We start from the raw sequence: 24,616 nt of genomic DNA on the forward strand, positions 1-24,616 counted from the left end.
ATTCCCAAAAATGTTTTGGGCTTTTCAAAGCCCCTGTGGACATCTCATTCCCTTGCTCTTCGTTTTTAGCTTTTTGTTTAGTCTATTGTTTGTGGCAACTGTTATCCATCACCTCAGGCAGCTGGCACTGGGCAAGCCCTGAGTTGATGTGGTAGGAGTCTTCCAGGCAGCCATCAGACACGTTCAATAACGGAGGTTCTGTGCGAATGAGGACATTCTGCTCCCACAGTAACTAGGAATGTAGGTTCTTATTTCCAAGATTACCACTGAGCTGGAGGGCAGGGTTGAACCAGGGAAAGCTACAACCCACAAAGGCCACTGTTCTTACTGATAGTCACCTGTTTAATTGAATAACAGCCCCTAGGATGATGAAAGCCTTTGATTAATTTCCATAGCTCTGTAAAAGTTGATTGTGATCATTTTTGCTATGTTTTTCTTGCTCTTATTGGGCGAGGGGTGGGTACATTTTTTTAGGGGTCTTTCTCCATTTTCACTGACAACTAGTTTTGGATTTTTATTTTATTTTTTCTTGAGATAGAGTTTCGTTCTTGTTGCCAGGCTGGAGTGCAGTGGCGTGATCTCTGCTCACCGCAAACTCCGCCTCCTGGGTTCAAGCGCTTCTCCTGCCTCAGCCTCTGGAGTAGCTGGGATTACAAGCATGCACCACCACACCTGGCTAATTTTGTATTTTTAGTAGAGATGGTGTGTAGAAAGTAAAAAGTTTCCTCTTCAAAGTTTCCCTTGTTAAAGAATAAATCATAAGTGTTAGAAATAATAGTTTCTTTTACAGACTAACTTCCTTCAAGCCTCCTTGCTTTGTGCTAATAATTCTTTTTTTTCTTTTGTTTTTTATTATACTTTAAGTTCTAGGGTACATGTGCACAATGTGCAGGTTTGTTACATATGTATACATGTGCCATGTTGGTGTGCTGCACCCATTAACTCATCATTTACATTAGGTATTTCTCCTAATGCTATCCCTCCCCCTCCCCCACCCCACAACAGGCCCCGGTGTGTGATGTTCCCCTTCCCGTGTCCAAGTGTTCTCATTGTTCAATTCCCACCTATGAGTGAGAACATGCGGTGTTTGGTTTTGCTAATAATTCTTTAAGCTCTATCCTATGTAGCTGTTAAACGTGCTCTCAGGCAGGTAGTACATTCTATGTCCTTGTACCTTAACCAAAATATTTGTGCTGGACATGCTCACAGGCACGTTCCAGCTCGCAGCCTATGCCCCTTCCCTATCTGGCATAAGCAACTTCCTCTTTTCCTCTGTTCTCCCTTGCCTTTATCTATTTAGAAAAGTTTTAAATTATTAGCCAGTCGAGTTTTAGTTTAGATTGTGCGGTCTGGCTCTAGCCAATGGAGACAGGACACAGTAGCAGGGACAAGCTGCATAAGGGATACAAATAGCTTCTCTCCTTTATTCAGGTGTGCTCTCACCATTTTTCCATCCGTGAGGAGCACCCTTTCTGCAGAAAGTAAAATTGCCTTGCTGAGAGAACTTTTTGTGTGAATGCTCTTTCCTTATGGTACCAGGGAACAAGCGTTCTGTTTCTAAATAAACATTTTACATATAACACAGGGTTTCTCCATGTTGGTCAGGCTGGTCTCAAACTCACGACCTCAGGTGATCTGCCCACCACGGCCTCCCAAAGTGCTAGGATTACAGGCATGAGCCACTGCACCTGACCTAGTTTTTAAATTTTATTTGCTTTTTTTTTTTCTTGAGACGGAGTCTTCCCTCTGTCATCCAGGCTGGAGTGCAGTGGCGCGATCTCTACTCACTGCAACCTCCGCCTCCCGGGTTCAAGCGATTCTCCTGCCTCAGCCTCCCAGAGTAGTTGGGACTACAGGCGCGCGCCAGCACGCCTGGCTAATTTTTGTATTTTCAGTAGAGACAAGGTTTCACCATGTTGACCAGGATGGTCTCCATGTCTTGACCTCGTGATCTGCCCGCCCAACCTTCTCAAAATGCTGGGATTACAGGCGTGAGCCACCGCGCCCGGCCTTTGCTTACTTTTTAAATATTTTACAATAAAAATATTCTCACATAACAAGATCATATTTACTTACTTTTTTGAGACGAGGTCTCGCTGGATATTGCCCAGGCTGGAGTGCAGTGGCGATCTCGGCTCACTGCAGTCTCCACCTCCAGGGCTCAAGCGATCCTCCCGCCTCAGCTTCCCAAAGCGCTAGGACCCAAGGCGCGCATCACGCGTCGGGCCATGAGTCAAGGGAATGAAGGAGAACAGGGTGCTCAGCCCGGGGACCCAGCCTCCCGCTGTCAGGCGCTGCCTGCGGCCGAGACCCCTTCCCGCGCCTTCTGCCTGGCTGCCCTCCAAGCCGCCCTTTCTCTAGAGGTCCTCAACCTGCAGGGGTAGCCTCCACCCGGCCATCGCGCAGCCTGGGAAGGTGGAGAAAAGGAACGTCGGGGTCTCAGAGGCGGCGTGGGAAACGCCGGGCGGGGCGGGGCGCTGTCACGGCAACAGAGAGACGCGACGGGGCCCCGCCCCACCGCCAGTTTCCACGACAACCCAAAGAGCGCGGGGAGGCAGGCGGTGCCCCGGTCCCTGACTGACGCGACCCGGGCCGGCGCGCTTCGTCCCCGCCCACCCGACAGGCCCCGCCCCCACACCCGGCTGTCGCGAGATTTTGACTCTCGTGGCGCCCCAGGGGCCGACGGGAGTGGCGGCCGCGCGGAGGAGGCCAAGATGGCGGCAGCTGCGGCTTCGCTTCGCGGGGTAGTGTTGGGCCCGCGGGGCGCGGGGCTCCCGGGCGCGCGTGCCCGGGGTCTGCTGTGCAGCGCGCGGCCCGGGCAGCTCCCGCTACGGACACCTCAGGTGAGCGCTGGGCCGGGCCCCGGCCTCCGCGTGGCCCCGCATCTCCGTGAAGGTCACGGCGGGGAGGCTGCGGGCGCGGGCCGGGGCAGCGCGGAAGCGGTACCGGCCACCCAGCGCCCCCGGTCCCAGCTGCCTGCCGACCTTGAGCGTGTGGGATCACGGCTGGGCGCCCACCTCTCCGAACGGCAGGGCGCCCGTCCCCAGCGTGGGGGTCGGCGGGACGGGCTAGCTGCCGTGGCGGGGCTGGGGCTTTGCCGAATGGCGCGCCCAGGACGGCTCTTGCGGCTGGCTGTCCAAACTGGGCCCGCGTCCTGAAGTGACCCCAGCCTGACCTCGGCCAGCTGCTTGTGACCTTGGCCTGTCCCAGCACCCTTGGTCACTTCGGTCTGATCCCCGGCTCAGGATCCAGGAACACCCTCTCCTGAGAGCGAATCACGGTCTAGGGGTCAGCGGCGGAGAGGGATGGGGTGGGTAATGGGACAGGGTGTGCGTCTGGTGCCCTGCAGGAGGAGGCCATTGCTGGGTGGAGAGGTGGGCGCAGAGAGTCAGATCCCCAGGTAGGGCTGGGTGGTGTCCTGGCAGGCGCTGAGCGGAGATCTTGCAGGCAGTGGCCTTGTCGTCGAAGTCTGGCCTTTCCCGAGGCCGGAAGGTGATGCTGTCAGCGCTGGGCATGCTGGCGGCAGGGGGTGCGGGGCTGGCCGTGGCTCTGCATTCGGCTGTGAGTGCCAATGACCTGGAGCTGCACCCCCCCAGCTATCCGTGGTCTCACCGTGGCCTCCTCTCTTCCTTGGACCACACCAGGTGTGCAGCTGGCTAGCTGGCTGGCAGCGGGAGGTTCTGGGTGGAGCTGGTGAGGTGGAATCTTCAGCGTTCCTAACCCTTTCCCTCCCTCCAGCATCCGGAGGGGTTTCCAGGTATATAAGCAGGTGTGCGCCTCCTGCCACAGCATGGACTTCGTGGCTTACCGCCACCTGGTGGGCGTGTGCTACACGGAGGATGAAGCTAAGGAGCTGGCTGCGGAGGTGTGGGGTCTGGGGATGCCTGGGACCCAGGGCTCAGGGCTCCCACTGTTGAGATGGCAGGGTTGTGATGAGGCTCTCGGTGGCAGGTGGAGGTTCAAGACGGCCCCAATGAAAATGGGGAGATGTTCATGCGGCCAGGGAAGCTGTTCGACTATTTCCCAAAACCATACCCCAACAGTGAGGCTGCTCGAGCTGCCAACAACGGAGCATTGCCCCCTGACCTCAGCTATATCGTGCGAGCTAGGTACACGGGCTGCCCATGGGGTGGTGCTGGCGAGATGGGGGAAGGGCTGACTTGTGCTTGGAACTAAGGAGCTGTGGATCTGGTCCTAGGCATGGTGGTGAGGACTACATCTTCTCCCTGCTCACGGGCTACTGCGAGCCACCCACCGGGGTGTCACTGCGGGAAGGTCTCTACTTCAACCCCTACTTTCCTGGCCAGGCCATTGCCATGGCCCCTCCCATCTACACAGATGTCTTAGAGTTTGACGATGGTAAGAGGCCTCCGGTCTGGCAGTGGGCATGTGGAATACTTCTCCACTACCCCCAGGGATGTTTTCCCTGTGTTCCTGGGTCCAGGAGGTCCTGCCCACTTCTTGTCTGGGGCGTCTTCTGTGGATGTCTCAGGAGGCTTTTGGGCTCCTTCAGTCTTGTGTATGTCCAGTGGAGGGTACTGTCCCTTTGATGTGTTGGGTAGGGGGCAGTGTCTGCTCCACAGAGGGGGTGCATGATCCCAGGTTGGACATGAGCCTGAGAATAGCCCTCACTGCTTGTCCTTGGCCAGGCACCCCAGCTACCATGTCCCAGATAGCCAAGGATGTGTGCACCTTCCTGCGCTGGGCATCTGAGCCAGAGCACGACCATCGAAAACGCATGGGGCTCAAGGTAAAAGGGTTGGGAGAAGGCCATAGTGGATATCAGAGAAGGGCTGGGATCTGGGCAGGGCTCCTCCCCACTCCCTTCTCTGAGCCTTCCTTGTCTGCAGATGTTGATGATGATGGCTCTGCTGGTGCCCCTGGTCTACACCATAAAGCGGCACAAGTGGTCAGTCCTGAAGAGTCGGAAGCTGGCATATCGGCCACCCAAGTGACCCTGTCCAGTGTCTGCTTGCCATCCTGCCAGAACAGGCCCTCAAGCCCAAGAGCCATCCCAGGCCTGTTCAGGCGTCAGCTGGCTAAGCCCCTCTTCATCTGGAAAAAGAGGCAAGTGGGCAGGAGACCAGACTCTAGCTCTGGGCCCTCCTTCAGCCCCCATCATGGGAATAAATTAAGTTTCTCAATGTACATATTTGAGTTATTATATGGAAGGAGCACAGGTTTGCAAGGGACTCAGATACCAAGACCCTTGCCTTCACAAGGCTCCCACGATGACCCCTGCAGTGTGGCCAGCCAAGCCCTGCACTAACTGGTAGCTGGGAGTCCAGACAGTGGGTGGGGGACAGAAAGTGGAGAACTGCATGTTAGAGCAAGTCGCAGCATTTGCTGGGGTGGGGTGTGTCTGAGCACAGAGCTGAAAAGGGCCTGGCCAGGCAGGATGTGGCCCAGGGACCTGTTGGAATGAACAGCCAAGTGTTAAGGTGTTGAACCACTTGGCCCCCATTCTGATGGCAGCAGGGAACCTCGGCTGCATTTGAACAGGGGAAAGGCCTGGTCTAGGGCAGGGACTATTGCTGGGCTGGGCTGAGAGGAAGGGGATGGCTCCCAGCCAGGTGAAGGAGTCAAGCAGACAGGCAGGATGTGTGTCATGGAGTGGCCCCTCCTAGCAGTCCACAGGGCAGCTGGGTGGTGGGTCCTGGCCAGAAGCTAGCAGTGGCTGGGTTCCCACAGGAGCACGCTGCTGAGGGAGGGAGACAGTGGATGCTATCTAGGAGGGTCACAGTGGCATGACCCAGCACTGGCCCAGTGACCTGGTGCAGGACTCAGCTCCTGAGCTTCCCTCGTCCCTAGGGAGGGAAGGAAAACACCCATTTTCATTGCTGGTGTCCTAGCTGCAAGAGCTGAGGGGAGCAGTAGCCATAGTCCAAGGAAGGCAAGAGCTGAATGGGAGAAAGGTGGTGCCAATAGGCCTGCAGGCAGGAGAGGCGCAGGCCTGGGGGACCGGGGTGGACAGTAGGAGACAAGGTCAGTGGTGAGGGCTGCAGCTCAGTATGTGGCACACCCCAGCAGCCTCAGCCCAGTGGTGAGCAGCTGGGTGGGGGGCTCTGTAGGCCTCTGGGGTCTGGGAAGAGATCCCCATGCCATGCTTTCCTGACCACTGAGGCTCAGGGTCCGGGTCCACTCTTCAGTACCACTGGGGTCTGGCTGGGAAGCCCCGCCTGCTGATGAGGGCCTGTCTCCCTGTATCGCTGGCTAGGTTGGGGCAGGTCTGCAGAGATACCATGAAAGGGACACTTGCTGGCTCTTAAGTGTCTTTAATGGTTTCATTTTGTGGCCCTTCCCCCTAACCCTGGTGACTGTCCCAGCAAGCAGTCAGTAGAGGTCCCCGGAGTTCGGCGGGGGCCTGGAGATGTCGGACCTGTGAGGGAAGGGCCACTCTCCCCTTGTAACCTGTTGGGGAGGAGCTGGGTCATTCCTGTAGATTCTGCCCTGCCCGCTACCTCCCCTGCCTGTGCCACCTCTGGTACCTCTGGTACCTCTGGTGGCTGCTAGGTGGAAGCTGCAGCAAGGGGGTCCCAAGTGCAGGGCCTCTGGGTGCTACACATCTCACAGCCAGGGCGGCTTGGGGCATTGATGAAGGTGCAGGAAGGACAGGGCCAGCTGGGCTGGGGGAAGAGAGACAGTTGTTGCTTCCCTGCTCTTTCCAATGCCCATGGCTGTCCTGGCCCTCCCTGCCCAGTCCCGTGCCCACCTGGAGAGGACTGGGCAGGCTGGAGGCAGCTGGCTGGGGGCCTGGGGGTAGCCCCAATGATGGGGGAAACAAGCGTCCAAGTTCCCCGTCCATCTTCTGGGGGCGCTGAGGGCTAGGTCCTGTGGCTGAGGGGGTGGAGCTCAGGACTGTGGGGCTGCACCCCACCTCCCACACCCCACCCCCACTGAGGACTGACCTGGGGCGTCTCGAGGAGCCGACAGCAAGTAGAGGAAAGCAGGGTCCCCATCCTGCCGAACCCCATAGGAGGCAAGGCTGCGCTCAGGCACACACAGGCACCGTCCGATGACCCAGCGTTGCACGGCTGGCGGGAAACCGAGCTCTGAGAACACCTGTAGCCAGAGCATCAGGGCAGGTGATGTCACCTAGGCTCCTCTGCTCCTGGCAGGGCTCCCTAGACCCTGTGCCCACCTGCTCCTGGAGAGCTGCAACGGTGCAGTGGGGGTGGACCTGCAGGGCAACATGTGCAGAGGACGCGGTAGATGCGGCAGAGGCAGCGTCTTCAAGTGTGACCTGCAGCCTGTGCCAGAATGTGGGTTGAGGGATGGATGGGGGACCTGGGAGGGTTACGAGGACAAGGTGAAGAAGCCGCCCCAGGCCTCACCTGATGGGGCCAGGTGGGAAGCAGGCCTCCTGAAGCTGAACACTGAGGGCCACACGATGCTGGGCCAAGACGGCTGCCGCTTGGGCTGCCCCCTTCTCGTCTCCACCTGCAATAGCCCGGGCCAGGCTCCCTGCCAGCTCTTCTGCAGGGCAAGGAAAGGACAGCTGTCACCACTGGGGACTGTCTGCTATCCCCCAACCCCCCAACCCCCTCCCCCCACCTGTACCTCTCTCCATCAAGTTTCCAGGGCTCCTAGGAAGATCTGCCTCAGGTTGAGGGGCCTTGAGTGTGGGGGCTTCCGGGGGACTGGGCAGGGAGACAGGGCATGCTTCTGGGCCCAGGGCTGGTGGTGAGTTGCTGTTCCTGCCTAGAGGTAAGATATGGGTGTGCTGTGCTGTGGCATCTGTCCAGGCCTCTAGGCCCTTGGTTTTCCAGGACCTTTGCCTTCTCCCTCACCTCAGCCCATGCCAGGGCCCTGCCTCAGGCCACACTTCAAGCCACACCTTCTCCCAGCCTTGGCTCTGGCAAGCCCCTCAGAGGCCCCTGCCAGACTTCTGTTAGTGCTGGAGCTGCACTTAGTTCATCTTTGGGAATTAGAGCCCTTTCAAACCCTTTTGTGCCTGGCTAGGCCACCTCTCTTGGCCCTTTCTGCCAGCCAGGGATGCCTCACGGCAGAACCAAAGCAGGCCCTCAGTGGCCCTGCAGTCAGGTGGCCTCTTGGAGCCCTTGGAGACCTCCCCTCTCTGGGCTCCCTGACCCACACTTGGGCTGCCAGCACTCCAGACAAGCCACTGCCCTGGGCGTCTTCAGAGCTGGGCACCCTGCTGACTCACATTCTTACCCCCCGTGAGGCCCAGCCCACTGCAATGGGGGGGTCCCCACCCAGTGCTAACACAGCTCCTGTGATGACCTCAGGCCTACTGTATTCATACCATCTCCCTACTAGGATAAGCAGGGCCTTCCGCACACCCAGCGCTGTTCCTGGCCCCGGCCCCCACTGAACCTCAAGGATCACTTGCACATGCTCACCTCGGGTTTTTTGTTTGCTGCTTCCTTGGACACATGTTTCATGCCATGACCTTCAAATTTCACTCCAGTGTCGCCTTAATGAGGCCTTCCCTGCCACCGTTTTTTTTTTTTTTTTTTTTTTTTTTTTTTGAGACAGAGTTTCACTCGTTGCCCAGGCTGGAGTGCAGTGGTGTGATCTTGGCTCACTGCAACCTCCGCCTCCTGGGTTCAGGCGATTCTCCTGCCTCAGCCTCCTGAGTAGCTGGGATTACAGGCATGCACCACGCCTGGCTAATTTTGTATTTTTAGTAGAGACGGGATTTCTCCATGTTGGTCAGACTGGTCTTGAACTCCCGACCTCAGGTGATCTGCCTACCTCGGCTTCCCAAAGTGCTGGGATTACAGGTGTGAGCCACTGCACCTGGCCCCTGCCACCATTTTAAACAGCAATCCTCCCAGCTCCACCGTTCTCATTCCCACACCATCTAACAGACTTTCTTTTTTTAAAAACTCTACAGTATTTTTATTATTTTTGTTTTTTTTTTTTTTGGAGACAGGATCTCGCTCTGTCACCCAGGCTGGAGTGCAGTGGCACGATCACAGCTCACTGCAGCCTAGAATCCCTGGGCTCAAGTGATCCTCCCATCTCAACCTTTCGAATAGCTGGGATTACAGGCAGACACCACTACACTCAGCTAATTTTTTTTTTTTTTTTTTTTTTTTTGTGAGACGGAGTCTCGCTCTGTTGCCCAGGCTGGAGTGCAGTGGTGCGATCTGAGCTCACTGCAAGCTCCACCTCCTGGGTTCAACGCCATTCCCCTGCCTCAGCCTCCCGAGTAGCTGGGACTATAGGTCCCCACCACCACACCCAGCTAATTTTTTTTTTTTTTTTTTTGTATTTTTAGTAGAGTCGGGGTTTCACCATGTTAGCCAGGATGGTCTCGATCTCCTGACCTCATGATCCACCCGCATCGGCCTCCCAAAGTGCTGTTATTACAGGTGTGAGCCACCGTGCCCGGCCCACTCAGCTAATTTTTAAATTCTTTGTATGTTGCCCAGCCCTGTACTTACTTTATATGTCTGCCTCCTCCCCTCTAAAAATGCAAGCTCCAATAGAATGGGGATTAGAGGTTTTGTTCATGCCAAAGGAGTACCTGGGACAGGGCAGCTGCTGAATACATATGCTTGGTGAATGACTAAAGAGAGCCTAGCTCCTTTTATAAACACTGAGTTGCTTGAGCCTCTCTTACATCACTGTCTGGCAGTCTTCCTACCCCTCTGGCAGCTCTGCTTATCTCGTTTGTGGGCTGCCCTCTATCTGGGAGCCCCATACTACCTAGTCCTTCATGTTTCTCAGTCTCAACTGCTAACTCTTCCACTTAAGCAGCCATGTGAGCCAGGGGCAGTGGCTCATGCCCATAACAGCTACTTAGGCTGAAGCAGGAGGATCACCTTAGACCAGGAGTTCAAGGCTCCAGTGAGTTAGGATCACACTACTGCACTCCAGTCTGGGTGACAGAGGGAGTCTTTGTCTGCAAAAAACCTCCCAAGCAGCCATGAAACTCAGCTAATTCCATCTTTTTTTTTTTTTTTTTTTTTTTTTGGTGAGATGGAGTCTTGCTCTGTCGCCCAGGCTGGAGTGCAGTGGCACGATCTCAGCTCACTGCAACCTCTGCCTCCAGGTTCAAGTGATTCTCCTGCCTCAGCCTCCCCAAGTAGCTGGGACTACAGGCACATGCCACCACGCCTGGCTAATTTTTGTATTTTTAGTAGAGACAGGATTTCACCATGTTGACCAGGCTGGTCTCGAACTCCTGACATCAGGTGATCACCCACCTCGGCCTCCCAAAGTGCTGGGATTACAGGCGTGAGCCACCCCGCCCGGCCACTAATTCCATCTTCTAAGCATCTCTGGAAACACCCTTCTCCCCAACCCTATCTGCACCAACCCTTGCCACTGCAGAACTCTCAGCCTTAAGCAGCAGGTATCTGAGTCTGTCACTCTCCCACTCCTGTCACTCTCCTGCTGCTCTTGGGATGATGTCTTCTCACACAGGTCCTGACCCTGCCTGCTCTGCCTCTTCATGCTTGCCTCTCATGCTTCCTGAGGGTTAAGGAAGTGCGGGCTGAGGTTCCAGGGCTTCCTGGTGTAGGCTGCAACTTGTGCTGGCTAGGGCCTCAGATGGTGTAGGAGACTGACTCCAGGAGCCACTCCAAGTACTCCAAGCTACTCCAGGCTCCACCTACTCCCTCCTGGAAGCCTTCCCAGACATCCAGCAGTGGGGAAGGTGGATCCAACTTCCCCAACCAGGACTGGGGGGCCAAGGCTATTCCAAATTGTAATTGTATCCATTACAGGGCACTGACCATTCTGTCCTTCCACGGTAGCACCTCGGACTAGGACTGCCCACCGCTGAGCTTCCTGAGGGTTGAGGAAGTGCAGGCTGAGGGTTCCAGGCCCTCCTGGTGGAGGCTGTAGCTCGTGCTGGGTGGGGCCTCGGATGGTGTAGGAGACTGACTCCAGGGGCCACTCCAAATTAACCTGAGAAGAGGGAGAGTCCAGGCTCAGGGCGTCCCCCCGCCCTACATCGCACGATGAACAAAGAAATACAAGGTAACATTTATAAGCCATTTACACGGTCCTAAGCCCTGTACGCCTATCATCAAATCCTCACAATAGTCCTACTGTAAAGTAGGTCCAAGTAGGTCCCAGCATCACCCCCATTTCACGGACGAGAAAACAGAAGCAAAGAAACATAACTGCTTAAGGGCACCCAGGTGGCAAGCGGAGGGGCCTGGCTTTGGGCTCCGTGCCCTGCCCGGGCCAAGAGGACTGACCGCGCGCCCTCCGCCCCCACTCACCGCCCCAGGTCCCGCGCCCAGCAGCTCCAGCCGGAAGCGCCCAGGCCGCTCAGGGTCCGCGCTCAGCTGCAGCTTCCGCAGCTGTGCCTCGGCGTCTGGCCCGGCGCCCAGCGGCCTCACCGCGGCGTGCACAGCCAAGAGCACTGCGGCCGACCCCAAATCCGAGGCCGCCGCCGCCGCCCCGCCCGCTGGCGGCGCCATCTCCGGTCCGGCCGGGTCCCAGCCCTCCGAGCGCGCTTCCGTGGGATCGGGCCGCTGAGCGCCTCCGCCGGTCGGAAACCCCGGCCGCGAGCCTGGGGTTCCGGGCGCGCCCAGAGCGTCGGGCCTGGGACGGCGCCGAGTGGTGCACTCTGGCCAAGCCTGCCCCGCTGGCTTTGCCCACAAATGGACACGATCCAAGGGTCTCCGGACTCCGGCTGGGCGAGGCTGGCGGCGTGTACGAGGCTGGGGCAGGGCGGCCGAGGCGCTCACGTTAGAGCTGGTCTTTCGGGGCGAAGGGTCAGGGTGCGAAGCACCGGCCACAACTGAAGGCGGACGCGGCCTCTTCGCCCCAGGGGCTCGGCGGACGTAGATGCAGCCGGCGTGCGACTATCCCAGCGCCTGGCGGCAGCTGGACTTCGCTCCCGGGACCTCCAATGGGCTGCCACCTTCGCCCGCAGACCCCAGCACCCCCCCCCGCCACGCCCACACGTCGCACTAGGTTGGCCCGCGCCTCTCCGGTTACGGGGTCGACCCCCTAGGGGGCGGAGCTAGAGAGGCCACGGCCAATGAGCGCCGGAGGTAGGCGGGTTAGTACGGCGAGAAGAGTGACAGACAGGCGCCGTAACCAGTAGACCTAGAAGGCAGAACTGAGTGGCGGGTAAGGCACCCGATGGCTATTCGAGCTCTCGATCTCGGAGACTGGAGCGAGCCATTCAGAGGCGCGGGGCCGGGCCTGGCGGACGCTTGTTGTTGTCCGGCTGGGGGAGGCGGAGGTCGCTCGCTCGCTCGCTCGCTCGGCTCACTGGGCTCGCTCGGCTCGCTGACTCGCTGACTCGCCGGGGCGCTCTGTGGCGGTCGGCGGCAGGTCGGTCGCGAGAGCGGGCTCTGTGGAAGGGGGCGAGGCTATGTCGCGGTGGCAGCCCGGATGGGCCGGCAGGGCCGGGAGTAACGGGACGTCGCCGCGGAGCTTCTTCCCCCGGATACAGTGCGGCCCGAGCGGAGGCCGCGGCGCCGCCCTCCGATCTTGAGGAGCCCGCGCTGCGCGGAGCCCGCCCCCGCCTGCGCACCAGCACCGACGCGGAGCGACCCAGCCCAGCCAGACCCGGCCCGGCGCGGCCTGATCTAACCCAGCCAGGCAGGTGGGTGTCCGCCCTGCGCCCCGCGCCGTCTCGGGCCTCCGGAACCACAGCCCCCAGCAGGCACAGCGCGGCGCGCTGCCTCCTGGGATTTGTATTTCCACCGCGGCTCGGCTGGTGCCCGACGCGGCCCAGGCGGGCGCTGCCTGCGACTCTACAGCGCCCCAGCGGGGCCAAGGGACCGCCCTCCTAGGCGTCTGGAGAAACTAGGCAATTTTTCCGGGTAGAGTGGAGGAACCTGTAGTTTTCCTCTCCCCGGGCCAGAAAGTAGCCAAAACGAAAGAGCGCCCGCCCAGGTGACCGCAGGGCCCGGAGTCCCAGGTGTCCTGGTTCCTAACCGGGGTGCAGCCTCTTACCTTGGCTGAGGAGCCCAGCCAGCCTGAGGGAGACTGCAGGAGTCATGTCCCGTTGCGGACTCAAGAGTTACCCCCACGGTGGCTGGAGCTCTTCTTTCGGAGTGGGCGTGGAGATGGGGAATGGGAATGTTGAGCAGCAAACTCAGCCAGCAGCCCCAGGGTGAGCAGGGTCCCCGGTGGTCCTAGTCTAGTCCCCAGAACTCGCGTGTTCTGCAGGGGGTGTGGCTGACTTGGAGCCTGGACTTGCCGCCCTCAGGTAAAACAGGATCTCTGTCACCTCTCCTGGCCGGGCAGAGAGGGGAGCTCCTGATGTGCAGCCTGGACAGAGGCCAGACTCAGCTTGTTCCCAGCGGCTCCACTTAGTGGGTAGGAGGGCTGAAGGCAGGGCCCCAAGGGGCCAGATAGATACCCATGGTCTGGTCTCTCACTCCCCAGGCAACACTAGCCCCTCTGGAGCACGAAGCTCCTTCCCCAAAGACATGAAGCTATTGGAGAACTCGAGCTTTGAAGCCATCAACTCACAGCTGACTGTGGAGACCGGAGATGCCCACATCATCGGCAGGTGAGGCAGGCCGGGGGAGCTGGCATCTCGGAGGTCACACTGCCGCGCCCTTCAATGGAACCTGGGGGAAACCTGCTTCACGGTCCTCCCTGCATCTTATAGGATTGAGAGCTACTCATGTAAGATGGCAGGAGATGACAAACACATGTTCAAGCAGTTCTGCCAGGAGGGCCAGCCCCACGTGCTGGAGGCACTTTCTCCACCCCAGACTTCAGGACTGAGCCCCAGCAGGTGAGCCATGGTGGGGCCTACCTGGGGCTGGGGGTTGAGGGGAGGTGATGGGCCCAGCTGATGGTTCTGTCTGTGCAGACTCAGCAAAAGCCAAGGCGGTGAGGAGGAGGGCCCCCTCAGTGACAAGTGCAGCCGCAAGACCCTCTTCTACCTGATTGCCACGCTCAATGAGTCCTTCAGGCCTGACTATGACTTCAGCACAGCCCGCAGCCATGAGTTCAGCCGGGAGCCCAGCCTTAGCTGGGTGAGGGTCAGGTGGAGGGAAGGGACCCACAGCCACCCCACTGTCCTTCCCCACTTTGGGTAGCCCTGGGCTCCTGTCACCCTGCCTGTGGCCTGCCTTAGGTGGTGAATGCAGTCAACTGCAGTCTGTTCTCAGCTGTGCGAGAGGACTTCAAGGCCCTGAAACCACAGCTGTGGAACGCGGTGGACGAGGAGATCTGCCTGGCTGAATGTGACATCTACAGGTGGGCCGGCATCCCTGCAGGTGGACCTCCAGGTATGTGTGGCACTTGGCGCCTCACACCACCTGTCACCCTATACTCCCCAGCTATAACCCAGACTTGGACTCAGATCCCTTCGGGGAGGATGGTAGCCTCTGGTCCTTCAACTACTTCTTCTACAACAAGCGGCTCAAGCGAATCGTCTTCTTTAGCTGCCGTTCCATCAGGTGGGCACCATCCGCCTCCTCCCCCACCTCCCTGTTGGGCCGATACAACTTCCCCAGCTGTGCCATCTCCACCCAGCTTTGTCCTCCCTGAACATCCTCTCTGGGGCCAGCAGCAGCCCTGGGTAGCGGGTCCTAAAACTGGTTTCCCTGCCTCCCCTCAGTGGCTCCACCTACACACCCTCAGAGGCAGGCAACGAGCTGGACATGGAGCTGGGGGAGGAGGAGGTGGAGGAAGAAAGCAGAAGCGGAGGCAGTGGGGCTGAGGAGACCAGCACCATGGAGGAGGACAGGTGTGTGATGGGGGCCATGACCCACGTCCCTGAAGCCTGGAGTGGGTACAACAGGGTGGGGGCCTCCTCTACTTGGTCTAAGTGGCAGCTCCTGAAGGCCCACTGTGTGCCGACCTCCGCCCAGGGTCCCAGTGATCTGTATTTGATGAGGAGAAGCCGAGGCCCCAGCTTCATCCAGCTTCAACCAATGCCTGGACCTGCCCACCTGAGAGGCCCCTGGGGCCTCCCCAGCTGCTGGCCAGACCCTGGCGCTGCCACAGTCCTGGCACTGCCCAAGGCCATACCTGCCTAGCCCTTTGGCTCCATCCTGTGGATGCCCACTCACCCCTCAGAGTCCTGCTGCCCATGCTGTGGCCGGACTTGGCAGCAGGGGGCCTGGTGGGAGGAGTGACTGCCCTGCCCAAATGAACTGCCACAGCAGGGACAGCTGGACCACAGAGTTTATTTTTGTATTTCTACTGGGCCTGCACACTCCAGCCCAAAGGGTCTGTGGCCGGAGGCCCCGCAAGCAGGCCCCAGTGGTCACTGGCTCTGGTCTTGGGCCGGCCCCTGGTGCCCACCTGTACCCCCACCTCGCCCATTTGGCCGTGTGCACTGAGTGTCACTTTGCTGCAGCTCATTTCTTTCCAATAAAAGTTTCTGTGAGTTAGTGTGGACCTGGATGCGGCGTGGGGGCGGGGCCTGCGGCGTGGGAGTGGCCGGCGGCATCTGGTATCCTAGCAACTGCGGCTGCCGGCCGTGACCGCTAAGTCCTGGGAGCTGTTGGGCTCTGGGACCGCAGTTGCTGAAATGGAGGCAGAGGTGTGGGAGGCAGAACGCTACAACCTTGTTCTGGACTCGGACGTGTATGACGCAGATGGCTATGATGTCCCAGACCCTGGGCTGCTCACTGAAAAGAATGGTGAGGGGGCCTGGCCTCGCCCCCCAGGCATCCCGCTAGGAAGTGGGTCTCACTCGGGCTTGGGTTCCATCCCCTGGAACAAAACTCCCCTGGATAGTGCCTGGCAGGGCAGGGCCCCTGGAGGAGGGCTCCCCATAACCGTCAGGGTCGAGGACCTGAGGCTGTAGGTGGCAGAACTTCCAGTTCCCGCCCGCAGAGTTGACTCTCACGGAGCCGTCGCAGGTCCTGCCCTTTTTGACCAGCAGCCAACAGTGGCAAAGCCTGACCCCGCGCGCCCGCGCCCGCCGGCTGTGGCTGCTTCTGCGCACCAGCCTCCACGAAGTCGTGGAAAAGGTGTGGTGTGCCCGTCCTGCGCCTCCAGGCCTCTTTCCGGATCTGGCCCTTCCCTTAGGGGTCCCCTAGGCCAGAGCAGCCCCAACCTTTGATTGCGGGCCCGCCCACCCCGGCCCACAGGAGAAGAGAGCCGAGCTGCGCGTGGCGCGTCTGACGCATGGGCTGGAACCACTGCGCCGCCTGGAGGTGGCAGCGGGGCTGCGCTCGGTGGCGCAGGACCCGGTGGGTGGACGCTTCGTGGTGCTGGACGGCGCGGGCCGCCTGCACCTGCACAAGGAAGACGGCTGGGCACAGGAGACGCTGCTGGCGCCTGTCGGGCTTACGGGGCTGGTGACCGTGCTGGGCCCGCTGGGTGCCGTGGGCCGTTTTGTAGGCTGGGGCCCCGCGGGGCTGGCCATTCTGAGGCCCAACCTCAGCCTGCTGTGGCTGAGCGAGCAGGGGGTGGGCAGGGCCCCGGGTTGGGCGCCCACCTGCTGCCTGCCGGTTCCCGACCTCAGGCTGCTGCTCGTTGCGGAGATGAACAGCCGCCTGGCGCTCTGGCAGTTCCGTTCAGGTGGTCGCCGCCTGGTGCTGCGAGGGTCACCACTGCACCCGCCCCCGAGCCCCACAGGCAGGCTCATGCGTCTGGCTGTGGCGCCGGTTCCTCCCCACCACGTCCTGCGCTGCTTCGCGGCCTATGGCTCGGCCGTGCTCACTTTCGATCTGCATGCCTGGACTCTCGTAGACGTGCGCCGGGATTTGCACAAAACGTGAGGGGGATCCCCCTAGGGAGGGCCAGGCATGTAGGGGGCACACGGCCCTCACACACACGGCGATGTTAAGTCCATTAGCTTCTCCCATTCCCCACCTGTAGCACCATCTCGGACCTGGCTTACTGCGAGGAAGTAGAGGCAATGGTGACAGCTTCCCGGGACAGCACCGTGAAGGTGTGGGAGGCTGACTGGCAGATCCGGATGGTGTTCGTGGGCCACACAGGTGCTCTGAGTTCTCTGCACCCCAGGCCTCGGCCCTTTGCCTCCAGCCGCTCTAGGCTGTCCAGCATCTCTGCAGCTCTGGCCAGGCCTTGCTGCGCTGACTGCAACACAGGCTGAAGGCTCCCCTGCCTTCAGTCAGCCGAGTGACCTGCACCCCTCCCACAGGTCCGGTGACGGCTATGGCTGTGCTCCCGAACACGACCCTGGTGTTGTCGGCCTCGCAGGATGGGACGCTACGCACCTGGGACCTGCAGGCGGCGGCGCAGGTGGGCGAGGTAGCGCTGGGCTTCTGGGGCCAGGACAAGCTGTCCCGGCGCGTGGGCCGTCTGCTGGCGCCGGTGCGCCTGGGCTGGCCGGTGCTGTCCCTGTGCGCGAGCAGCATGCAGCTGTGGCGCGTACGCGAGCTCTACTCGCCGTTGGCGCAACTGCCCGCCAAGGTGCTCCACGTGCAGGTGGCGCCCGCGTTGCCCGCGCCTGCGCACCAGTCGCTGCCTACGCGCCTCGTGTGCGCGTGCGCCGACGGCTCGGTCTGCCTCCTGTCGGCTGCCACCGGGCGCATAGTGAGCTCACTGCTGCTGGAGCCGGAGGACTGCGCGGCAGCCGTGGCCTACTGCCTGCCGCGCGAGGCGCTGTGGCTGCTGACCAGGGCTGGGCACCTGGTGCGCGCCAACGCGGCGCGCTGCCCCATGAGCGTGCTGCACCGCGTGTGCCCGCCGCCGCCCCCTGCGCCGCAGCCTTGCTGTCTGCACCTGTACAGCCACCTCACGGATCTCGGAGGCGCCTTGTCCTCCTGGGAGATCGTGCGCCAGCACTGGGGCGAGTTGCGCTGCAGCGCTGTGGCCTGCGCCTGGAAGAACAAGAACCGGTGGGTGCGGGAGCCGGCGAGGGTCTGGCGGGCGGAAGGAGCGGCAGGGTCCGCGCCGACAGGCTCTTCCCACTCGCAGGTACCTGCCAGTGGTGGGGCACACGGACGGCACGCTGTCGGTGCTGGAGTGGCTCTCGTCGAAGACTGTCTTCCAAACGGAGGCGCACAGCCCGGGCCCGGTTGTCGCCATCGCATCCACCTGGAACAGCATCGTGTCTTCGGGTCAGTAGCTCCCCTGCCAAAGGCCAGGCCGCCACAGAGCCCCCTCTTCTCCGACAAGGCCCAGCCAGATTCCGCTGCCCACAGGTGGGGACCTGACAGTGAAGATGTGGCGCGTCTTCCCCTATGCCGAGGAGAGCCTGAGCCTGCTGCGCACCTTTTCCTGCTGCTACCCGGCCGTGGCGCTCTGTGCGCTAGGCAGACGCGTCACCGCGGGCTTTGAGGACCCAGAGAGCGCTACCTACGGCCTGGTGCAGTTTGGCCTGGGCGACAGTCCGCGATTAGACCACCGGCCCCAGGACGACCCCACGGACCACATCACTGGTGAGGGGGCAGCATGGGCGAAGCCCAGCCACCGCCCGGCTCCGGTTTCTGACCCTGAACCTTGCCCCCAGGCCTGTGCTGCTGCCCCACGCTCAAGCTGTATGCCTGCTCCAGCCTGGACTGCACCGTTCGCATCTGGACTGCTGAGAACCGCCTCCTGCGGTAGACTGGGAGGTGGGGAGGGCTGGGGTCTCCTACCTCTGCTCCTCACCAGAGCCCAGTGGCTGGACTGAGTGGAGAAGGCCTTGTCCCTGCTGAGCCTCGGTTGCTCTGGGTGCCTCTCCAGGCTCCTGCAGCTGAATGGTGCCCCTCAGTCCCTGGCTTTCTGCAGCAACAGTGGAGACCTGGTGTTGGCACTGGGATCCCGCCTCTGCCTGGTGTCCCATAGGCTCTACCTGCCTACATCCTACCTAGTTAAGGTGTGTGGTGACGACAGAGTGAGCAAGGTGGGCCCCCCCTTGCCCACCGTGGGGGGGCAGACCTAGGTTCCCCCAGCCAAGGATACAGGCTCCTTCCCCTATTCAGAAGATGTGCCAGAAGGCCCCAGACGTGGTGGATGACCCTCCGCTGCCACTGATGAGCCAGGAGTCACTGACTTCCGCCCAACTGCAGAGGCTCACCAACCTCCATGGGGCAGCCAGCCTCAGGTCCCATGCAGGCCTGCCCAGCCCTCCTGGAGGCCCTCCTTTCCCACCCTGGGTGGGGGCCTGGCGGTGTGGGGCCCTCTGGAGTTGATGCAAGCCTGCCTGAGCCCTGGCGCACCCGTTTGGGGTTGGTCCTTGTCCCAGCCTCTGCCCCAGCCCACTGGCAGGCCACCCAGCATCCCACCTGTGCCTGATGCCACCCAGCATCCCACTTGTGCCTGTCCCTGTTTGCAGCAAGGCCTTGTCTCTCATCCATCGTCGGAGGACAACATCTCAGCACCTGGTACCGAAGGAGGTGGGGTGGGTCCTCCTTAGCTCACCCTGCCCAGGCTCAGGCCCCAGCCCTCAGCCCTGGGGCAGGCCTGGGATCCCTGTGGTTGCCCGGGCAGCACACAGCAAGGCTCAAGGAAGAGCAGGCTGATCCCTGAACCCTGACTCAGGACTTGGACACCCTAGTGGCCCGGGACCGAGACCTTCAGCAGTTGAGGCTGGGGCTAGTGGTCCCAGCAGCCCGGCCCCCACCCTCCTGGCAGCAGCGCCAGGAAGGCTTTGACAATTACCTCCGTCTGATCTACGGCTCTGGCCTGCTGGTAGGTGTTGGGCCTCCCCCAGCCCAGCCCTGACCCTGGCCCCTCCTCTCCACCCACCCCTCCCATCTGGTCTCTGATGGTCTGTCTGCTCCTGCTGCCTCCCAGGGCATGCAGTCTGGAAGGCAGTCCCAGCAGTGGAGCGGCGGGACCCTCACAGTGGAGAGAGAGACTTGGGATGTGTGTGCTCTACCCCAAGCTGCCCACTGTCTTGCCTGGGCTGAGGTCAGCACTGCAGCCCAAACAGTGCCAACAGCCCTGTCCCCACAGGACCTGGGAGCCCTGGGCCAGCACTTCTCCCAATCTTCCCGAGTCACAGTGCCGATCCCACCCACCCACCATAGGGTGCACAGCAAGGCATCCCAGGTGAGGCTTCCCACCCTCCCACATGCCTGCTGGGCCCCCATGACCCCTCTGCCACCCTGTAACTCCTCCTATGCCCCAGCTTCTGGCCCGCTCCTCACTGAGCCACTCCCTGGGCGTCAGTCTGGATCTGCAGCTGCAGCTGGAGCAGCTCCGAGGGAGGACTACCATGGCCCTGGACCTGCCATCCTCCCACTTGCAGTGCAGGGTGAGGGACCCAGGCAGGTGGGGTACCACCTACTGAGGGGCAGAGCTGCGGGGTGCTGGGGGCTGTGTTGTTCTGAGCCCCCATTCCATCCCCCAGATCCCACTGCTGCCAAAGAGATGGTCCAAGGAACCTCTCTCTAGCCTCAGGGGCTTCTTTCCTGCCACCGTGCAGCCCCACAAGGTGAGACCCCCTCCCAGCTCCTGGAGAGCCACTCCTCTCCAGGCCTAACTCTTGTGCCTGCCATCTCCCCTTTGCTACCAATCTTTGTGTCCAAATCTGACTCAAGGGCCACGCCCACCTACAACCAGAGGGCCAGGCTGCAGCCTCCCACGCACCCCTCAGCCCTCACCCTTCACCCTCTGTCTAGCCCTGTTCCAGTACAGCTGTGTTTGTGGCCACAGGCTCCTTGCTGCTCTGGGAGCTGACATCAGGCAAAGCCAGTCCCCCCAGCCGGTTATGCCACACACCCCTTTCCCCCGTGGAGGCGCCGGGAGGGCAGGTCCCCTAGGGACTTTTCCTGGAAGATCAGAGTCCCTGCCCTTTAGAGGAGCAAAGTCAAGGAAACCTGGCCCTTTAGAATCCACTGTCTTCCCACCCTCACATACACCAGGTGCCCAGGCAGGCCTCAGCCCCTCCCCCAGCATATGCCTGGCACCGTCACCTGCCCAGGTGAGTTATTGACTCTTTAGACCTGGGTACCACCATCATGCTCTCCGTTGCCCTTTCTCCAAGCTCCTTCCTTCCTCCCTGGCCCCTGTGCTGCTTTTAGACTTTCTTGTCCCAGGGCTGGGGCCAAGTCCTGTGAGGAGCTTGCGGGGTGTCAGGGCCCTTAGAAGCCAGCACGTCCCCAGGTTTCCCTTCTCGTTTGTCAGAGCTGATGCTCACTGAGGGCCTCGCCCCTGGTATCTCAGGGTTCTCCTGCCATCTGTGTTGAGAGTAGGGGTTGGCAGCTCAGCCAGCTCTCAGAGGCCTGGCAGGCAGAGCTAGACTGGCGGCTGAGGGGCTCTGAGAGGTTATACAGGTGACCAAGGGTGGTGTCCAGGCTGGGGGAATCCAGGTTCTCAGCATTCCCTGCTGTGCCCACCTCCAGCACTGCCTGAGGCCCATCTGCGTCCCCGGCTATGTGCCCAACTCTGTAGTGCTACAGCAGATGTGGCTAAATGCGGAGGTCAGCAGCCTCGGATCCCTGACTCAGCTCGCCTCCCAGAGAAAGCTCAAGGCAAGGGGCAGGGCTGGGGGTTTTGCCGGCAGGGGAGGGCTCTGCTGTCCTTGCAACCCATCAGGCACCATCTCCTGTCCCTCTGCAGCCAGGGGCAAGCCAGGATGCCCTGTGGTTGTGGCGCCCCAGGCCATCCCAAGCCCAATGGCAGAGGAAGCTGCTCCAGTGGATGGGGGAGAAGCCTGGGGAGCAGGAGGAGGAAGACGAGAAGGAAGAGGAGGAGCAGGAGGAAGACGAGGAGCTGGACCGGGCCTCGGCTTCCCTGAGCCCACACTCCAACCAGCAGCTGGATTCCTGGGAACTGGAGGATCAGGTAGACGCTCAGGCAGAGGCCTCAGGCCACCACGGGAGGTGGGCTTACACTGAGACCCAGACAGGTGGAACCTGCAGCCACTGCTGCTCCCCTAGAGTGCTATGGACTGGACCCAGGAGCCCCGGCGGCGCAGCTGCGAGGCTGCCAGGACCCACCCTCATCCCTGGCACCGTCATGGAAGTTTGCTCTTGGATGAGCATTATGGGCATCTGCCCAAGTTTCTGCATTTCTTCATCTACCAGACCTGGTTCAAAAAGTTGTTCCCCATCTTCAGCCTGCAGGTTGGAGGGAATTGGGGATGCCTGAGAAGCATGGGTTAGGGTGAGGGACGGGAGAAGGTAGGGGCTGGCTTGGGTGTGACATGGGAGCAGGGCCTCAGCATGCTACTCTGCAGGCATACCCGGAGGCGGGCACGGTCGAGGGCCTGGCCACGCTGTTGGTGGCCCTGCTGGAGAAGACCACGTGGGTGGACCGTGTGCACATCCTGCAGGTGCTACTGAGACTGCTGCCCAACATGAGCAGTGATCTCCAAGGCCAGCTGCAGGGCCTGCTCGTACACTTGCTCAACGTGGACCAGCCCCCAAGCCTCCAGGTGTGCCCCTTGTCCTGCCCCCAGTTTTCCTCCCCACCCACTGGCCCTCAGCAAACACATCCCCCCCGCCTGCCTCAGGACCAGATGCAGAAGAAGTTTGTGATGCTGGCGCTGCCGCTGCTCCTGGCCTGTTCCCTGGAGTCCCGGGACGTGGTGCTGGAGCTCATGTCCTACTTTCTCTACTCTCCGGTGCCCTGCCGGTGAGTCGCGCTCCTGCCCGGCCCTCCCTGCCACTGGGAAGGCCTCTGGACAAGCCACACGCATCTGTCCCAGGCCAGAGCTCAAGAAGCTGCTGCACAGGCTGGGCCTTCAGGACCCCGAAGGCTTCCTATTCAAGGAGATGATGACCTGGGTCCAGGGCCCAGACCTGGACTCCAAGGCCGGCCTGCGCGCTCGCTGCTGCCAGAAACTGGAGGACATGATCCAGCAGCTTCAGGTTGGGCCGGCGGGAGCTGGGGGGGGGCCTTGGAAACCCTGTTGCCTTCTCTGGCTTTCTGCAAGTTCTGGGGTCAAAGCCAGCTGAGGCCACAGGCTCCTTCCTTGCCTTGCCCAGTTCTGGGCCTCCAGCCTCCCTGCCCTGAGCATCTCTAGGGATTTCCCTGTGCAGGTGGAAGTCAGCAGGGGGTGTCTGGCCCGAACCAGGGACAGCCCTGGGACCTCCTTGTCAGGGGAGGGGCAGCCCCTGCCTTGGGCTGAGGGTCGAGCAGAAGGGAGTTTCAGTGGCCCTGTGGATGCTCGAGGAGCCAGAGTGCTTGGCCATGGGTCACCTCCTGACAGATGGAAAGCTCACAGCCACTGTCTGCAGCCAAGTTGCTGGTGGTGCTGCCCAAGGTCTCCAAGACCTCAGCACTTTCCTCTCCTCCCAAGGAGACCCCATCGCAGACGTCAGTGGTCTCCGTGGCACCCACACGTGCCTCCGTGATACCCTCGGGCACCTCCTGGTCGCCCTCCAGCATCTTCGGGAGGCTCTTGCAGGTCTCAGACGTGCCTTTGATGGTGGTCTCACCTGCGGAGCCGCACTCTTTAGCCCCGGAGCTCCAGGCCCAGCGGACGCTGGCACCCACGCGCAGCTGGCGGACCCCTCAGCTCCGTCTGGGAGTGCTTTCCGAGACGCTGAAGAGCTTCTGCCTGGAGCCCGAGGCCCGCCTGCACCCTGCCGGGCCTGCTCAGCTGCCCGGAGAGCCGCCGCCGCTGGAGGAGACCGACTGGTCGCACTCGCAGCTGCTGGACTTGGTCCCCATCGACGCGCTCAACTTCTTCTGTGAGCAGCTGCGGGCGCAGCTGTGGGCGCAGCAGCGGAGCTCGCTCCAGGAGGAGGCTGCGCACCCACACCCGCACCTGCCAGTGCGCGACACGGTGGCGCCAGTGCCCGACACGGTGGCGCCGGTGCCCGACATGGTGGTGCCACCTCCACGGGAGCACTGGTGCGCGGGGCTTGCGCCGGCGGGGCCTGCGTGGGGCAGCCAAGCGTGGGGCTGGGCCAGCTGAACCCTCCTCTTCGCCTCCAGGTACCACCCCATCCTCCGGCTGCAGGAGGCCAAGGCGCAGAGGTCCGCGAGGTCTGCGATGAGACTGAGGGGTGAGTGGGGCCAAGGGTGGAGACTGGGCCCCCACCCCACCCCAGCCCCCCGGCCTCACAAGCCTCCGCCCGCCCCCAGGCCCCATGCCGCCCCGGCTGTGTGCAGGCCGCACCCTGGACGGCCCCATCCGGACGCTGAAGCTGCCGCTGCCGCGTGTGGAGCCGCAGCCTTTCCCCCTGGACTGGCCCACGCCCCCGCGCCCGCTGCCCCCGCGGCTCCTGCAGCCCGCCCTGCAGCGCTACTTTCTGCCAATGGACGCGGACCCTGACACCTACAGCTGACCGGGCTGGTGGCCTCAGCCCGCCTGGCTCTGGGGCCTGTCATTGGTGTTTGGCCAAGGCCTGCGTCGGGAATAAAGTGCAGAGCATTTCTTTCTGCAGGATGCTGCCTGCTTTGGAGGGCCCTGGGGTGCGCAGGGCGTGTGGGCGTGCGGCCTGAGCCCACAGTGGCGGCGGAAGGCAGGAGCCGGAGGCCTGGCGGAGGTAGCCATCGTGGGCACCAGCGTTCCCGGAGGGGTGGCCGGCCTAGGGCAGAGGAGACCCATAGTGGGGCACCATCCGCTAGGCACTGAGCAAACGTTTTCTGGTCAAGTACTAGGTGTTGAGATGCGGGCTGACCTTAGAGAGTGTGTCCTGGGCCAGCCCACAGCCTGGTGTGGAGGGGAGTCCGGGAGGGCCTGGGCGGTCAGAGGATGAGCCTTCCGGGTCGATGCAGGCGAGACCAGGGGTTTGCAGACCTTGCTTTCGTTACTTTTATTCTGGAAAAGAGAAGAATTGACAAAGGCACCAGGAGCTTTTTTCTGAGCGGCAACGAAGGGGATCCTCTGACCCCTTTAGCCTGAAGG

General features: G+C 61.3%; 4 protein-coding genes across 11 annotated transcripts; 3 read left to right on the forward strand and 1 right to left on the reverse strand.

The window, feature by feature from the left end:
- The first annotated feature begins 2,662 nt into the window (after positions 1 to 2,662).
- LOC129042180 (cytochrome c1, heme protein, mitochondrial) lies at positions 2,663 to 5,284 on the forward strand. Of its 4 annotated transcripts, none has more exons than XM_054497805.2 (7): positions 2,663 to 2,843; positions 3,448 to 3,644; positions 3,739 to 3,865; positions 3,952 to 4,109; positions 4,199 to 4,359; positions 4,650 to 4,750; positions 4,851 to 5,148. In XM_054497805.2, exons 1-7 carry the CDS (start codon positions 2,715 to 2,717, stop codon positions 4,953 to 4,955), a joined length of 978 nt encoding a protein of 325 aa, XP_054353780.1. In that variant the 5' UTR covers positions 2,663 to 2,714; the 3' UTR covers positions 4,956 to 5,148. The 4 variants fall into 4 exon arrangements, with proteins under 4 accessions (XP_054353780.1, XP_063525364.1, XP_063525365.1 ...); XM_054497806.1 differs by lacking the exon at positions 2,663 to 2,843 and adding an exon at positions 2,895 to 3,288 and having other exon boundaries at positions 3,426 to 3,644; XM_063669294.1 differs by having other exon boundaries at positions 2,672 to 2,843; positions 4,650 to 5,284.
- Positions 5,285 to 6,259: 975 nt separating this feature from the next.
- SHARPIN (SHANK associated RH domain interactor) lies at positions 6,260 to 11,405 on the reverse strand. 4 transcript variants are annotated; one of them, XM_054497803.2, is made up of 9 exons: positions 11,205 to 11,405; positions 10,710 to 10,884; positions 7,561 to 7,701; positions 7,335 to 7,476; positions 7,142 to 7,250; positions 6,909 to 7,062; positions 6,713 to 6,837; positions 6,498 to 6,626; positions 6,392 to 6,411 (listed from the first exon to the last, which is right to left on the reverse strand). In XM_054497803.2, the coding sequence occupies exons 1-8, from the start codon at positions 11,403 to 11,405 to the stop codon at positions 6,510 to 6,512; spliced, it is 1,164 nt and encodes a 387-aa protein (XP_054353778.1). In that variant the 3' UTR covers positions 6,392 to 6,411; positions 6,498 to 6,509. The 4 variants fall into 4 exon arrangements, with proteins under 4 accessions (XP_063525366.1, XP_054353778.1, XP_054353779.1 ...); XM_054497804.2 differs by having other exon boundaries at positions 6,400 to 6,411; positions 6,489 to 6,626; positions 6,713 to 6,831; XM_054497802.2 differs by having other exon boundaries at positions 6,400 to 6,411; positions 6,489 to 6,626.
- Positions 11,406 to 11,678: 273 nt separating this feature from the next.
- Positions 11,679 to 15,299, forward strand: MAF1 (MAF1 homolog, negative regulator of RNA polymerase III). Of its 2 annotated transcripts, XM_054497807.2 has the most exons (8): positions 11,679 to 12,544; positions 13,333 to 13,459; positions 13,562 to 13,690; positions 13,769 to 13,934; positions 14,036 to 14,157; positions 14,241 to 14,360; positions 14,522 to 14,650; positions 14,775 to 15,299. In XM_054497807.2, the coding sequence occupies exons 2-8, from the start codon at positions 13,377 to 13,379 to the stop codon at positions 14,794 to 14,796; spliced, it is 771 nt and encodes a 256-aa protein (XP_054353782.1). In that variant the 5' UTR covers positions 11,679 to 12,544; positions 13,333 to 13,376; the 3' UTR covers positions 14,797 to 15,299. The 2 variants fall into 2 exon arrangements, with proteins under 2 accessions (XP_054353782.1, XP_063525367.1); XM_063669297.1 differs by having other exon boundaries at positions 12,403 to 12,544; positions 14,522 to 15,299.
- A 5-nt stretch (positions 15,300 to 15,304) lies between these two features.
- On the forward strand, positions 15,305 to 24,143 carry WDR97 (WD repeat domain 97). The gene is made up of 24 exons (XM_054497801.2): positions 15,305 to 15,551; positions 15,748 to 15,884; positions 16,005 to 16,633; positions 16,738 to 16,859; positions 17,024 to 17,723; positions 17,803 to 17,945; positions 18,030 to 18,266; positions 18,338 to 18,428; positions 18,553 to 18,685; positions 18,792 to 18,913; positions 19,145 to 19,205; positions 19,351 to 19,500; positions 19,606 to 19,863; positions 19,943 to 20,068; positions 20,165 to 20,248; positions 21,159 to 21,287; positions 21,376 to 21,600; positions 21,696 to 21,881; positions 21,995 to 22,192; positions 22,271 to 22,392; positions 22,466 to 22,628; positions 23,060 to 23,616; positions 23,701 to 23,771; positions 23,851 to 24,143. Exons 1-24 carry the CDS (start codon positions 15,440 to 15,442, stop codon positions 24,051 to 24,053), a joined length of 4,959 nt encoding a protein of 1,652 aa, XP_054353776.2. The 5' UTR covers positions 15,305 to 15,439; the 3' UTR covers positions 24,054 to 24,143.
- The last annotated feature ends 473 nt before the right edge of the window (positions 24,144 to 24,616 follow it).

This window comes from Pongo pygmaeus, chromosome 7 (assembly GCF_028885625.2).
Source record: "Pongo pygmaeus isolate AG05252 chromosome 7, NHGRI_mPonPyg2-v2.0_pri, whole genome shotgun sequence".
Taxonomy (NCBI): domain Eukaryota; kingdom Metazoa; phylum Chordata; class Mammalia; order Primates; family Hominidae; genus Pongo; species Pongo pygmaeus.

Coding starts and splice junctions, on each gene's coding strand:
- LOC129042180 (XM_063669294.1), top strand. CDS start 2,715: ATGGCGGCAGCTGCGGCTTCGCTTCGCGGGGTAGTGTTGGGCCCGCGG. Junction 3,866..3,951: donor CTAAGGAGCTGGCTGCGGAG/GTGTGGGGTCTG, acceptor TCTCGGTGGCAG/GTGGAGGTTCAAGACGGCCC. Junction 4,110..4,198: donor AGCTATATCGTGCGAGCTAG/GTACACGGGCTG, acceptor ATCTGGTCCTAG/GCATGGTGGTGAGGACTACA.
- SHARPIN (XM_063669296.1), bottom strand. CDS start 11,405: ATGGCGCCGCCAGCGGGCGGGGCGGCGGCGGCGGCCTCGGATTTGGGG. Junction 7,477..7,560: donor TGGAAACTTGATGGAGAGAG/GTACAGGTGGGG, acceptor CTTGCCCTGCAG/AAGAGCTGGCAGGGAGCCTG. Junction 6,838..6,908: donor GGCTCCTCGAGACGCCCCAG/GTCAGTCCTCAG, acceptor CCACCCCCTCAG/CCACAGGACCTAGCCCTCAG.
- MAF1 (XM_063669297.1), top strand. CDS start 13,377: ATGAAGCTATTGGAGAACTCGAGCTTTGAAGCCATCAACTCACAGCTG. Junction 13,935..14,035: donor GGGAGCCCAGCCTTAGCTGG/GTGAGGGTCAGG, acceptor GGCCTGCCTTAG/GTGGTGAATGCAGTCAACTG. Junction 14,361..14,521: donor TTTAGCTGCCGTTCCATCAG/GTGGGCACCATC, acceptor GCCTCCCCTCAG/TGGCTCCACCTACACACCCT.
- WDR97 (XM_054497801.2), top strand. CDS start 15,440: ATGGAGGCAGAGGTGTGGGAGGCAGAACGCTACAACCTTGTTCTGGAC. Junction 18,429..18,552: donor GCTGAGAACCGCCTCCTGCG/GTAGACTGGGAG, acceptor GTGCCTCTCCAG/GCTCCTGCAGCTGAATGGTG. Junction 18,686..18,791: donor CTACATCCTACCTAGTTAAG/GTGTGTGGTGAC, acceptor TCCCCTATTCAG/AAGATGTGCCAGAAGGCCCC.